Below are 13428 nucleotides of genomic sequence, written 5' to 3' on the forward strand. Positions count from 1 at the left end.
GAGAAGCGTGGAGGCAGCTGCGACGCAAACAAAATGCTCACGCACAAGTATGTGGGCATCTTCCATGTGCTCTGACCCGCACAGCCCAGAAAAATGAGATTCCTGGGCTGGAAGGCTGGATGGGTCCAGCCTGAGTGCCTGCATAGAACAGACCGGAGAGCCTTCCCCAGGGACTCCTATGGGTGTGAACTAGGGATGATCTCTTAGAAAATGCCAGTCTTGATTTTAACATAGGTATGAAGACAGCTAGACTGAGCAAAGAGAGGCTGGGGTGGGGGATCAGGACGCCAGGCTCCTCCTTGGTCCATCACAGAGCTGTCATGGGTAAGATGCCAGCCCCTGGGTAAGTTGCTAGGGCCCCGGGATCTAAATGTCTTTAATTCTGGTTTTGAGAAAGGGTCTCCGCTCCTTTGCTGTGCTGCCAGGCAGGGCTTTGCAGAAAGACCTGGGTGCAGGCTGGCGCTAATGCTGTACCAAAGCTGGGTCCCGTCCCCTCACCAGGGCCAGGCTAAAAAATTTTGGGGCCTTCTGCACTATGGTAATTGGGGGCCCCCTTTTCCCTGCCCCTGGGGGGGGGAGGCACGGGGGTGTTGGAGAGTGAGCCTACCCCACGTTCACTGTACCATGGTTCCCCGCTCTGGCCATTAGCTCTCACCCCAGCACGCAGCCAGCTGCCCCCACCCACTGCCTGGTCCTGGGTTGGGTTTTGTGTGTCCAGTGGCTAGTCTCGGCTCTGGTGCAGTGCCCAGCGGCAGAGCAGTAACTGTCCCCACAGCACCAATAATGGGGAGATGCTGACATTGCTTTGCGCACAACTGAGCTTAAACTGAAGATCCTTATCCATCTTGCCCAATTAGCGACCTAACAAGCGAGACTTGCTCAGTGAGCGTTGGCAAAGGGCTCTGAGCCCTTTCCAGGGCGACAGGGGCTGGAACACTGACACGACAGGTTCACTGTTCGCCACGTAGGTGCACACAGCTAAGAGCGGGTCTCCGCACAGGCTCTCCAGCTGACATGCAGTCAGAGAGGTGAGATCTGGGGGAGACGGAGGGCCCAGCCCACTCCCCTGAACTGCAGCTGGAGCAAGCCCAGGTCATACCCACAGCTGCAGACAGAAGTCACCTAGATAATGAGGCTCAGACACAGTGATAACACAGGTCAAGATCCCGCACAAAAAGAATCTTCCCTTACTACCATCAGGCCTGATCTTGCAACTCGAACCCAGGGAATCACACCAGTCACAATGGGACTTCTCAGCCAAGCTGTGAGAATATGATGGGAAGTGCTGGTGGAAGGTCTAGGAGAGCCATTTCCATAAGCAATCATCCGAAGCACTGCTGTATATGACTGCGGAGCTAGCTGATGGCAGTCAAGCATATACTGAGCATCGCTTAAATGAACCCCCTTGCTTTTCAAACAGGCTGACTGAATCAGGGCTCATTCGGGAGGCTGAGCCTGAGCACACCGTGTGTCGCTCTGCAAAGCCCTGTGAAATGCTAGCGCCCCCAGAACGCAGTGTGATGGCGAGAAACCTAGGCCGATTCCCGGATACGCTCATGCAGGAAATGCTGGGGTGCTGCTATGACTGGTCATGGACACATGGCCCTTCCCCCTTCTGAAAGCCCTGTGATGCACCTGCCTTCTCAGACTAGCTGACCCAAGTGACGTGCACACAGAGACCGCTGTGATCTGCCCCCAATTCCATGTCACACCACACTCATGCCCAGGGCAGCCAAGGGGCCACACACACTCACACACAGCGGGTGAGCGTGGAGGCACACATCACTGCTCTCCTGCTGCTCATGGCATGGATTTGCAGGGGGGTAGGGGGGACACACAGCACCTTGCCCAGCAGGCTTTACCAGTGCCCCTCTGCTGCTCTGGCTTGGAAGACCCTTGAAAATGCAGTGTCCTCAAGTACATGTGCATCCCAGTGCTCAGAGAAGGACGAGTCGGAGGAAGGGCTGGGGGAAAGGCAATGTTGCCAGCTCCTGTGGTTTTGGCATGGTGGTGAGGGAAATCTTAGCCTGCTACAACCACAGCAGCCCCTGCCTGGGTGATGAAGGGCTTTGATCTCCAGAGCTGGCAATTTCTGTTTCAAAAAGCAAAAGTCACCTCTCTGAAGCAGAAGCCACATCCACAGCTTTGGCTGGGGTTCCTATGCACACATAGCAATGAGGCCTCCTCCTCTGACTGCAGCTCCCTCCAGCTAATGGTTTTATGACCTTATTCAGGGGCCACTCCACATCCACCAAGGCCAGGCCACTGGCCCCTTTTCGGAAGTTCCTAGTTAGTGCTGACATACCATGTTCAGCACAGAATCTGGAGCACACCTAACAGACCTGCCAGTTCTTAATCTAAACTTCCCTAGGATCCTTGAGATCCATCTAGTAGCCAGGCGGCCACCCCAGGCCTGTGAACATTCTCTCCTTGTGGCTTCTTTGCTTTTACCATCTGCATTTCTCATCTTGGCTGCTTCGTGCAAGGTTTCGATTTGGTAAAACCAACAATCCAGTCGCACCATGTTTAAAAGGTTCAACAATCCAGCCCACCGCTGAGCGTTTCTCAAAGCCTCCTTCCCTAAGCACTAGAAAGAAGAGCATTTGCCAGAGGATGGGTCCACCGTGAGTGTCTCTGACTGGCTAAAACACCATAATCATCATTAAATATCGCCAGCGTGGTGAAAGAGGGAGGGAAAAGAAGACCCCCACATAGGGCTTACAGCAGATTTAGAGGCCATTTCTGCTGTCCTGGTAGCTCAGATGCCCCTGGTAAAAGCAAGTACTATTTGAGGCTGCTCTACACACAGTTTTGATTCTGATTTAGCTATTTTTGGTAGGGTAGAGAGTTTTTATTGGTCTAGTGAAAGCGCTAGGACTCCTAATACAGATGCAGTTGTACTGGCACAGAACTGACATGCAGAGCAGCCATTGGTGCTTGTTGCAGGAAGGCGGTGAGTAGATGCCAGTCCTGCTCTCCTCATCCAAGGGGCTGCATCCATCATTCATTCCAAGGCCCATTTCAAACCCAGAACCAATGGACACTGGCCCTTCTTCAGAGGGCCGAGTGGGGCTGTAGTGTGAAGCGTCAGGCTCTTCTCTGGGGAAATGCTGGCTCTTGGTCTTTTCCTGACTCCGCCAAGGCTCAGCACAGGACCCCAGGTCACACTCCTTTCCTCCCAGGAGCTGCATGTGGCTCTACCCCGATGGGCCCAAACACCCACAACTTGTCCCCCAGGTGAACAGCCTGGCCCAGAGGAGTGTGTCCATTATAGAATCATAGATTATTAGGGCTGGAAGGGACCTCAAGAGATCATCTAGTCCAACCCCCTGCTCAAAGCAGGACCAAATCCCCAAGTGGCCCCCTCAAAGATTGAACTCACAACCCTGGGTTTAGCAGGCCAATGCTCAAACCACTGAGCAATCCCTCGCTGGGGCAGCTCCCAGCCCGGGGTTCTGCCCCCCAGAAAAGGCACAGGCACAAAGACAGCAGCAGCAACACGCTGCCCAGGAGAGCTGCTGTAGCAGCTCCCATGTGCAGCGGAGGAACAGAGAAACCACCTGTGGCCACGGCCATGTGCAAATGCCCACTTGGAGCCCGGAGCATGCGACAGCTTTACAACCTGCCCAGGCATCAGCTGGCTCAGGAGATGGAGGTACCCACCCTGCTCTGTGGGGCCATGCCCGATTCCAGCCCAGACTGGTAGCATTAGGGGCCTACATGAACTGAGTGGGTGGGCTCGGTTCGCCTCTTACTGGTGGGAAGGGTGGGTGTGTATGGCTCAGTGTCCCAGCCTGGAGCCAAGCAGGGAAAGGGCCGGTGCCAGCAGGTGGGGTTGAGGTGCTCAGGGCGCTGTGTGGAGGGGCTGGCACTGTTCCAGGGCAGTAGATGAAGGGGCAGTGGCATCTCCAGACAGACGGTCCAACAGAGCAAATTGTGAGGCAATGGCAGGGACGGTGGCAGGGTGTTTTCAGGGAGTCACTCATCTCTGGCTCGTCTGTAAAGCCTGCAAGGCCTTCATGGAGCCCTAGGCCAGTGGTTCCTATGAGGAGAACACATGCTGCCTTAGCCAGCAGTTGGGACTCTTGCTGAGGATCTCTTGGCTTGAGGTAGACGGTGCCTCTTCCTGAGGCTTTGTCCTGCAGCCCGATATACAGGCAGAGGCGGATTCAGCCCCTCTGGCTAGCCAGATCCTCGAACTGCTAGCTCTGTACTCATCCTGGGACCGGGCTAGTGCCAGGGAAGGGGGTCAGGGAGAGCCTGGCAATGAACCACTCTCAGGGGCAAAGCCCAGGAGCATAAGCCCAAACCCACTCGGGCAGACTGTTGGGGACCCCAGGGCTGCACAGGAGCCACCAGGGCTCCCCACTCATGAGCCTCCTGTGGAGGAGCTGGGCTGGAATTGCCTTGCTGCCCACACAGGCAGAGCAGTGACACCAGGGACCCGGTGCTCTCTTTGCGGCTCTCTGCTTAGTCGTCAGAAGCACCTGGTTCCGCACTGCATCAGCCATCCCTCCTTTGCAGCAGCCGTACATGCGTGCCCCTTGCAGGGAAAGCACCCCCACCACTCTGCACCCCGGCACGGGGAAGGTCCTGCCATGAGTCCTTGACCTGCCCTTTAAAAGGCTCAGTTCATCACCCCTCTTCCCCGCTGAGCACACATGGGGAGACAGTAAATGCATCTGACGAAGTGGGTACTCACCCACCAAAGCTCATGCTCCAAAACGTCTGTTAGTCTATAAGGTGCCACAGGATTCTCTGCTGCTTTTACAGATCCAGACTAACACGGCTACCCCTCCGATACTTGAGTAAATGCACCATGGACCACCTGGTGGGAGTGGGACAGAGGGGAATTCTCGGGGGCTAAAAGAAAACCACAGCCCCTGCTGCTTCCTCCTGGTGGCTGGGTTTAAATCCTAGGGCTCGGGTTTGTAACGACATCACGTCATGTGCAGTGAGAGCACGCTGCCAGGCCTCTGAGTGCAGGGAACTGGAACAGCTCTGGCACCAAGGCCTGTGGAGACACAGGAGAGGTGCCCAGGCCGTACCGTGCTGCGGGGGAGCCCTGCACGGGCGCCGATGTGCTGGCTTGTGCAGAGGGGACCAGGAACGCACTCTGAAAAGGATTCAACGTTTCCCTGCAGGCATCTGGATTCCACAGCCTCATTTCCAGTGGCCGTGTCACTGCCGCCGGCTGCCAGGAGGACACTGACCTGGCACGCTCGCTGCAATGGCAGAGCAGCACCGGACAGAATCACAGCCAAGAGAGGAATGCGGTGGCCAAGCAGGGTGAGCGGTGCCAGCATGGGCAGAGTGGGCACTTACAGAGTGCTGCTGTGGGAAGGCGCCAATGGGGGAGGCTCCGTACAGACCCGAGAGGTATGCCGAGGGGCTCTACGGCAGGAAAGAAAACACAGTCAGTGCAGGTTCCCAGACAGCACGGTCCATACACATCGGGCCCGTGCTACGTCTGGGGGCTGGCTGCTGGGAATCTACCCCCAGCACCTCGCAGTGTGCCTGTACACCGGCTTCCCTGCGTCCCCTGCCATTTCGCATGCCATACTTCCTAACACCAGGGGGGCCTGAGATGAACCGAGAACCAGGCCTGAGGAACAACCAAAAACCCTGCTGGGACCCAGCAAAATGTTGGCCCCCTCCCCCAGGCAAATCAAAACTCTGGGGCTGATGTAAATGAGCCCATCTCCACTGAAACTGATGGAGATGGCCATGCAAACCTGGAGCATATCCTGACAACCCCCCCAAGGGACCCCCATTCACAGCATGGCTGTGTCTGGTTTCTGCAGTTCTTTAGCCCTCAGTGGCTCACCCAATGGTAGGCTGGGGAGGGTGCTCTCCAGTGATGCTAGAATGTCTGTACATTGCTCTACAGGGAGCCCTCTTGTGTTCCTGCTAGCACAATATTTCCAGGAAAATACACTAGTCAGTCACACCTGGCGTCTGACAGCGTACCCCTGGGGAGAGCCAGGCACCACAGGAGGGGTCCCAAGGCTGGAGCCTTGTTGTGAAGTGGAGAACAAGACAAGAGACAAAGAGACAGAACAGCCAGGGTTGTGCAGGAGCTGGCACTCAGAGTCCGCAGGGTGCTGCCCCATGAACACACCATGACAGTGCTCCCTGTATGAGGGATGGACGTGGGGGTAACTGATAAGGGCCTGACCCTGCTCCCACTGAGCTCAGTGGCATGGGACAGCTCACGCTCAGACCTTGCAGCTGACCCGGAGTGCACAGCTGAGCCATGCGGTGGAGTTATGGCCTGGCTGCTGATGGGATCAGGACTGTAATAAAACGTATCACCAACTGGTCCAAAGGAGGCAGCAAAAGGTAGGAGGAACCTTATACTTTGGTGAATGGCCCTGAGGAGGGAGCAGGCTGCACTAGCCACCTGGTCCTGAAGAAAGGAGGAAGTTGGGCATGAGGACAGAGTGAAAACAGCGTGATCTCAGTCACCTGCAGCACTCCCTCCCAGCAGGAAGAGATTCACACTGGCAGGTCTAACCCTAGCCACAGTTAAACTTGGGGGACATGAGGAAAGGCAGCAGAACCAGAGAAGGGACCAGGGTTAAGGTGTGTGAGAAACTGAGGCCTGGGCTACACTACAGCTGCTTACATCGACCTATGTCAGTGTATACACTAGAGCCTTGCTCCCACCGATGTTAAGTGCGCTGCTACACCCACAGTATAACTCCACCTCCACGAGAGGCGCTGGGCTTGTGTGGTGTTGTTAGGGCAATGCAGCGTCTCTGTAGATGCTGCCATACTTACATCAGCTGTTGTTTATCAATGTCAGGGGTCCACACAGAAGCTGTGAAATTGACAAGAAAGGCTGGTAGATTTCTCGTTGCAAACCCTATGCTGGGCTCACATCTGGTGCTGTCGCCCCAGCGCGTGTGGGGACTCCAGCTGTGAGTCTGGCTACCACCCGGGCTCTCAGCTCCCCGCAGAACTAACTGGCTGGAACCAGCTGAAACCCTGACAGCCAGCTAAGCTCTGGATGCTGAGCTCCCCGCTGCAAGCCCTGCTGACCCCTGGGGCTCCTGGTGCCCCACTCCCTGCTGGGAGAAGAGCAGAAATCTGGGCTCCAGGCACGGAGCTCCGCACTTGGATCCTGGGCAAGCTGCTGGACTCCTGAGAGCTGGGGGAGGGGGAGTAAGCTCGGGCTCTCAGCCCCCCACACTACCCCCTTCAGTCAGTGGAAGTCTGCCTGGTGAGAACACACACCACCAACAGCAGGGTAGCGTGGATATGAAAAACAGCAGTAATCACTGTGAGGGCTGTAAATTGAACACAGGTCGACTTAATTTTGTAGTGTAGACAAGTTCTGAGTGTGAATCTCCAGCTGCTGCAGCAGAGCCGGGGCATAGCAGGCTGGCTGGGATTAAAGAGCTTTGCGTATGACAGCAGCAAGGTAACCATGCTGTGCTCAGCACTGGCTCCCATCCTATCTGTTCCTGTCACACTCACAGCTCCCCTGGGCCTCAGGCCCAGCCCTCAGCTCCATATGGGCCCCCCTGTGCAGGCTGGGCGCTGGGTGTGCACTCTGGGGGAGACAGTCTGGTCCCTTGGTTGGTACGTTCCATCCCTGCCCCATCCTGTCTGGTCTGTGTAGACTGCAGCCTTTTCCATCCAGAGGGGCTGTCCATCCAGTGCCAGGTACAATGGGTCTGGGACCACGAGGCACTACTGCAAGCCACAGAACATGCTCTACAGAGGGGATACTGAGGCACAAAAGTGAAGCGACTTGCCTACGGTCACCCAGCAGGTGAGTGGCAGAGCCAGGACTCCCTATTTCCAACCCAATGGCCTACCCACCAGGCCACGCGGCCAGCCACCACGCTGTCCTACATGCTCACACCCATAAACACACACACAGAACAAAAATGGCAGAGGGGCCTGCTGTCCACCAAGGATCTGTCTCCAAACACCCCACAGACAAACAGCATCCGAACAAAGCCCATAGCCATTCTCAGTGCGTTCACCCTTCCAGGGGAAGCTGTTGGAGCTTGAATAGTTTGGAGGTACAAGAAACAGATAACTTGATGTGTGCACGTATTGATGAATACAAGACACGTGTGTGCCCCACCAAACAGAGCTTTTGTGGGAGACTCGCACAGCTCTGCTGAGACATCCTCAACTGCTCTCGTTATGTATTTCATTAAGTCCATTTTTGCAATACCCTCAACAGAAACATTGCACAGCTCTGTGGGGCTTTTCCTGATCTGCAGCCGCCTCAGATCGTATCATATGATGTTACTGTGTGCGACTGACACAGGTGTCTGCGTTGCCTGCATATCACTCGCTAGGGGAAGAAATCTCTGCCTGAACACCGGGAGTGCCTGGCCCTCCAGGAGCAAAGACTGCAAACAAAAATCGCTTCTCCATGCCCTGGCTTATTAGAAGAGCTTTAAAACCACCAAGTGAAACATCTAAACTTTGATTCCAGGAGCATTAATTCCCTTCAACTTTTCAGTCACCCAAGCATCTCCGAGCAGGCATATTTGATATCAAAGTGCACATGGATATATTATTTGGCCTTAATCTGCAATAGGATTTCCACAGAGGAGTCTCTCCCTTTTGGTTGACTGAACTTCATACAATAGATGTTTGCAAATCACCTTACAAAGGGTTTGATTAAAAAAACAAACAGAGCCCAGTTTGTTGGTCGGCAGGGTGAATGTTCCATGTTTTAGCCCTTTTTCTAAAACAGCATGCATCAGATCTTCAGGGGGCTGATCACAAGCAGCTGTCACCATCACCCATCGCAGGAGATCTGCAGGATACAGCCAGGCGTTTGCAGCTCTTTCACATCTGCTATGACTGTACAGAGCGACACAAGTGACAGACTCAGAATGCACAGTGATTAACGACGCTAGTTGCTTGCAGGGCAATTTGTCTGGGTGGATGGAGGCAGAACTGTACCCCTCAGACAGAAATGCACATGCACAGCACTAATACACAAGTCTGCATCCCCCCATCCTCCTGCACACACCACCCATGCACATACATGCACCCTCTGCTTCCCAGGAGAGCTCTCCTGAGTGGCACATTCTTTCAATAGTATGCCGTTTCTAATTTCACTCCATTCCCCACCTGTTGTGCATATACCGCTAGAGGTTGTGTAACCTATAGATGTTAGAATGGGAATAGGGCTTTTTACCCTTCCTCCCCCTTTGCCCAAGAAACATTACAGAAAGGAAGGAGGTAGCTTAGTGTGAGAGCTCTCCACTCATGGTGAGACTGACAAGGAGAGGACAGGGAGCCAATGCTTGGCCTGGAGCACTTTTTATATCTGGCATAATAAATCATTTAATTTTTCTCTAAAAATAAACGGCCAAGTAGCCTTGCTGGGGCTTTGGGAGTCACAGGAGTTTGCTGGGAATGTACACTCCTCCCTTATATCATGTGCACGTTCCCAAAGTAATGCACCAGTCCTAAGAAAAGTGAACATCAACATGCAGCGTTCATGAGGAAAACACAGACAAATACACCACGCAGAAAAGCATGGACACAGATACCAAGGCTTTGGAGCTGTGCTCCGGCTCCGCTCCAGCTCCAGGCAAAAACCTGCAGCTCCACTGTTCCGCGCTCCAGCTCCGGGCTCCGCTCTAAAGCCCTGACAGATACACACACAAGCTGGTTTTGCAGTCAACATTTTGTGTCCTTTCTGCACCATCACCCAAGTATTTCAACTCTGAACGGTGTAAAACTCACCATCCCTCTCCAATCACTTGGCCGCTATGGGTTTCCCCCCAAAAATAATACAAGTAAATAGACTTGTTCTCAGCCCCAAATACAGTTACAGCAGCTGAACTGAAATGGTGACATGGAGAGTTAGATATGCCGTAGATCAGGGGTTTATCAGCAGGAGTTAAAAGCCATCTCTGTGATTTCCTGCAGTGCTATCCAAAATCAAGAAGTTATGAAACAAACACTCCATACCAGCAAATCAAGGTGATCGTACAGTTTCCATTGTCAATCCTCTCAACATGCTCTATCTATGCATCTCTGTCTGTGTACTGTGCAGGCAGATTAGGAAGAACACAGCTCAGAATACACAGTCACTTATCACACATGGCTCTGGTCTCTCTATCACCTTTCACAAACGGATGCCAAGGTAGCTGTCCCAACTCTGGACACACGGGCACAGAGAGTGAAGTGTTCACTCCAAGGTGTGTCTGGCACCTGCCGGGGAAGTTTTTGAAAACTGGTCCGATTGGGTTGGTTTTGCCTCACGTCTCCAGAGAGTGCAGCGGCTGTGCGTGTCGTCATAATCCCACCCCTGCAAAGGCATTGTTGCACCGTTAATGGGGCAACGCCAGCATGGCTGGTTAAAAAATTATCCCACTCATTTTGAAACGAACAAGTAATAAACACAGTTCCCATGAACTGACATCAAAGTCGTCTGACACCTGACAAACGTACAGCCCTCCTCCAAGATGAAACCATTCTTCAGAGGGATGGTGTATTACTCAGCATTACTCACACTAGCTATGTCTGCTTTATGGTATTTCATCCACTTCCAAGCCAAGGGCTGCTCTTCACCCCTACAGGAGCCTTTCCCAGTTCTCTCTCACTGCCACCTCAAAGAGCCTGGCCCTGCTTCCTGAGAATCACCTTGCATGGGCTCTGTTGGGGTGCTCAGATCCCGGCTTAGCCAAAGATAGGATGGGCATGGCCAGGCAGGCTGTTTCCGAGGTGACACCCCAAGTAATTCAGGCTTTAACAGAGAACAGCGCACTTACAGTCGCACCAGAAATGGGTTGGGAGGCAGTGCAGAATGAAAAGCACAGAAGTCACGTGTCTGTCAACTCACCCCACTTGAGAGCTGGCCACAGCACATGAAGCTTCTGAGTGACCCTCAGCTGTAGAACATGTTATACCAGGAGAGCATGGAAGAGCCAAAGTCACAGCTGAAGCCTGCCCCTAACAGGCCACCCCAGATAAAGGACTCCCTGGGGTAGCACTGCCCCGTGGGAGTTCTGGAGCGGTGATGGACACACACAGACAAAGGCTGTGAAGACCCCTCACAAGGAGGAGGAAAGATTCACAATCTTCATAGAACCACCGAAATGCGCGGCTGGAAGGGACCTCGAGAGGTCATTAAGTCCAGCCCCCTGCGCTGAGACGGGATCAAGTAAACCTAGATTATCCCTGACAGATGTTTGTCCAACTGGTTCTTAAACACCTCCACTACCACAACCTCCCTTGGAAGCCTGTTCTGGAGCTCAACTACTCTTATAGGTAGAAAGTTTTTCCTTCATATTTAACCTAAATCTCCCTTGCTGTAGATTGAACTTCTTGTTCTACCTTCAGTGGACCTGGAGAACAACTGATCACTTTATAACAGCCCTTAACATATTTGAAGACTATCAGGTCCCAGCTCAGAATTCTTTTCTCAAGACTAAACAGGCCCAGTTTTTTTAACCTTTCCTCATTGGCCAGGTTTTCTAAAACTTTAATCATTTTTGTTGCTCTCCTCTGGACTCCCTACAATTTGTCCATGTCTTTCCTGAAGAGTAGCACCCAGAATTGGACACAGTACTGCAGCTGGAGCCTCACTAGTGCCGAGTAGAGCAATACTATCACGTCCCATGTTTTACATAGGAGATGCCTGTCAATACACCCCAGATTGATAGTAGCTTTTTTTGCAGCTGCATCACACTCTTGACTAGAACCCCACATCCTTTTCAGCAGCCCTGACAACTAGCCAATTAGTCCCCATTTGGTACTTGTGCATTTGATTTTTCCCTTTTATGTGTCGTGCTTGGCACTTGTCTTTATTGAATTCCGTCTGTTTGAATTCAAACCAATTCTCCAATTCGGCAAGGTTGTTTTGAATGCTAATCTTGTCCTCCAAAGCGCTGGCAGCCTCTCCCACCTTGGTGTCACCCCAAATTTTATAAGCACTCTCTCCACTTCATTATCCAAGTTATTAATGAAAATATTGACTAGCACCAGACCCAGGACTGATCTGTACGTGTCTCACTAAATACGACCTCCCAGGCTGACAGCACACCATTAATAACGACTCTTTGAGTAGATCTTTCAACTAGTTGTGCACCCACCTTTATAGGAATTCCATCTAGATCCCATTTCCCTAGTTGGCTTATAGAAACGTCACGTGGGACTGTGTCAAAGCCTTACTAAAATCAAGCTCTTTCCTGGCTACTATTCTTGCCCATGCACTCAGCCAGTAACCCTGCTCTGCTCCTGCCCAGCTGCACCATCTCTGTCTGGGATGAGCTTTCGCCTAGAAACCTTGCTCACTCAGGCACTAGGAAAGCAAGCAGACTCCAGAACCTGGCTTCACACTGAGCTGAGAATCACCAGCTGGCCATGTCTCACAGTCTACAGTGGGATAGGTAGAGATGAGCGAATCCAGAGGGTGCCAGATTTGGTTCATCGCTATCTCCTTTAACTGTTCCATAGCCTGAATCCTGGCCTTGTTACTGTTTTTAATTCCCACTGACTTCTGCCTAAGCAGCTGCTGGATATGAACACCAGGTCTGGGCCCCGTGTAGGAGCGTTTGATGTGAATGCCAAGTGTGCTTATTTGAGGGTTTGCAGGGTTGTGTTCAGAGCCTGCAATCACCCACCACCAATATGTGCTGTTCTACAAGCTTGTCACCCACAGACATGCAGACCCCAGCCCCGCCCCCGTCCCATTCCACAGGCGAGCTGGGTAAGGGAGCAGGCTCTGCACCCCCGAAGGGAAGCACAAGGTGCATTGTTCCTGCTGGCACATTGCAGGTCCATGCTGCTCCAAATGCAGGCCAGAGATTTAAAGCCACAGCAAGCCCTTAAAGGAAAAAATATGTACAAAAGTACTGACCTAGGCCTAACTGGGAGGGATTATACACAAGTCTATACAGTGCTGGAGCGCTGCTTCTCCTTTCTGAATACCCAGCCCCAAATATAGCACGCGAGGCCCCATCCTGCTGGGAGCGCCAAATCTCCGCAGGCTGAGGAAAGCAGTGGGCGCCTGAAGAGCTCGTACTCCTGCAAGGAGCAGGATCTCCCTGGTGCTGGGGCCCCAGGGGGGAGGGATCAGGGTATAAACAAATCCTCCCAAAAGAATCAAGAAAAAAATTAGTGGTCTTATACAAGAGAGTGTATACGGGACACCTCCTGCCAAAGCCATACCTGTACTCACTAGAGGGTTAGCGTGAGAGTGTCTCCTCCTAACCCCACTGAGCTAGGGGGACACACCCCACATGCACACACACACACAGGCCTGGCCTGCTGGGAACTCACCGCAAAGGGGTTGTAGGAGGCAGCTGCAGCAGCTCCGTGGGCCCCCGCTGCAGAGGGCAGCATGGACAGCCCTGTGGAGAAGATCCCCAGTGCGCTGAGGTTCAGCCCTGGGATCAGGTTGGCTTGTTGCTAGAAATGCAAAACACAGAGATGTGG

General features: G+C 53.1%; 1 protein-coding gene across 5 annotated transcripts in view; it reads right to left on the reverse strand.

The window, feature by feature from the left end:
• Positions 1-13428, reverse strand: part of IGF2BP2 (insulin like growth factor 2 mRNA binding protein 2) — a 107733-nt gene that overhangs the window by 14978 nt on the left and 79327 nt on the right. For 4 of the 5 annotated variants that reach the window (XM_030574952.1, XM_030574948.1, XM_030574947.1 and 1 more), the window contains 2 exons: positions 13273-13401; positions 5326-5394 (listed from right to left, as the gene is read on the reverse strand). In XM_030574952.1, coding sequence (XP_030430812.1) covers positions 5326-5394; positions 13273-13401 — 198 coding nt within the window. The remainder of the gene's footprint in view (positions 1-5325; positions 5395-13272; positions 13402-13428) is intronic. The other variant, XM_030574949.1, reaches the window with a different exon arrangement.

This window comes from Gopherus evgoodei, chromosome 9, assembly GCF_007399415.2.
Source record: "Gopherus evgoodei ecotype Sinaloan lineage chromosome 9, rGopEvg1_v1.p, whole genome shotgun sequence".
Lineage (NCBI taxonomy): Eukaryota > Metazoa > Chordata > Testudines > Testudinidae > Gopherus > Gopherus evgoodei.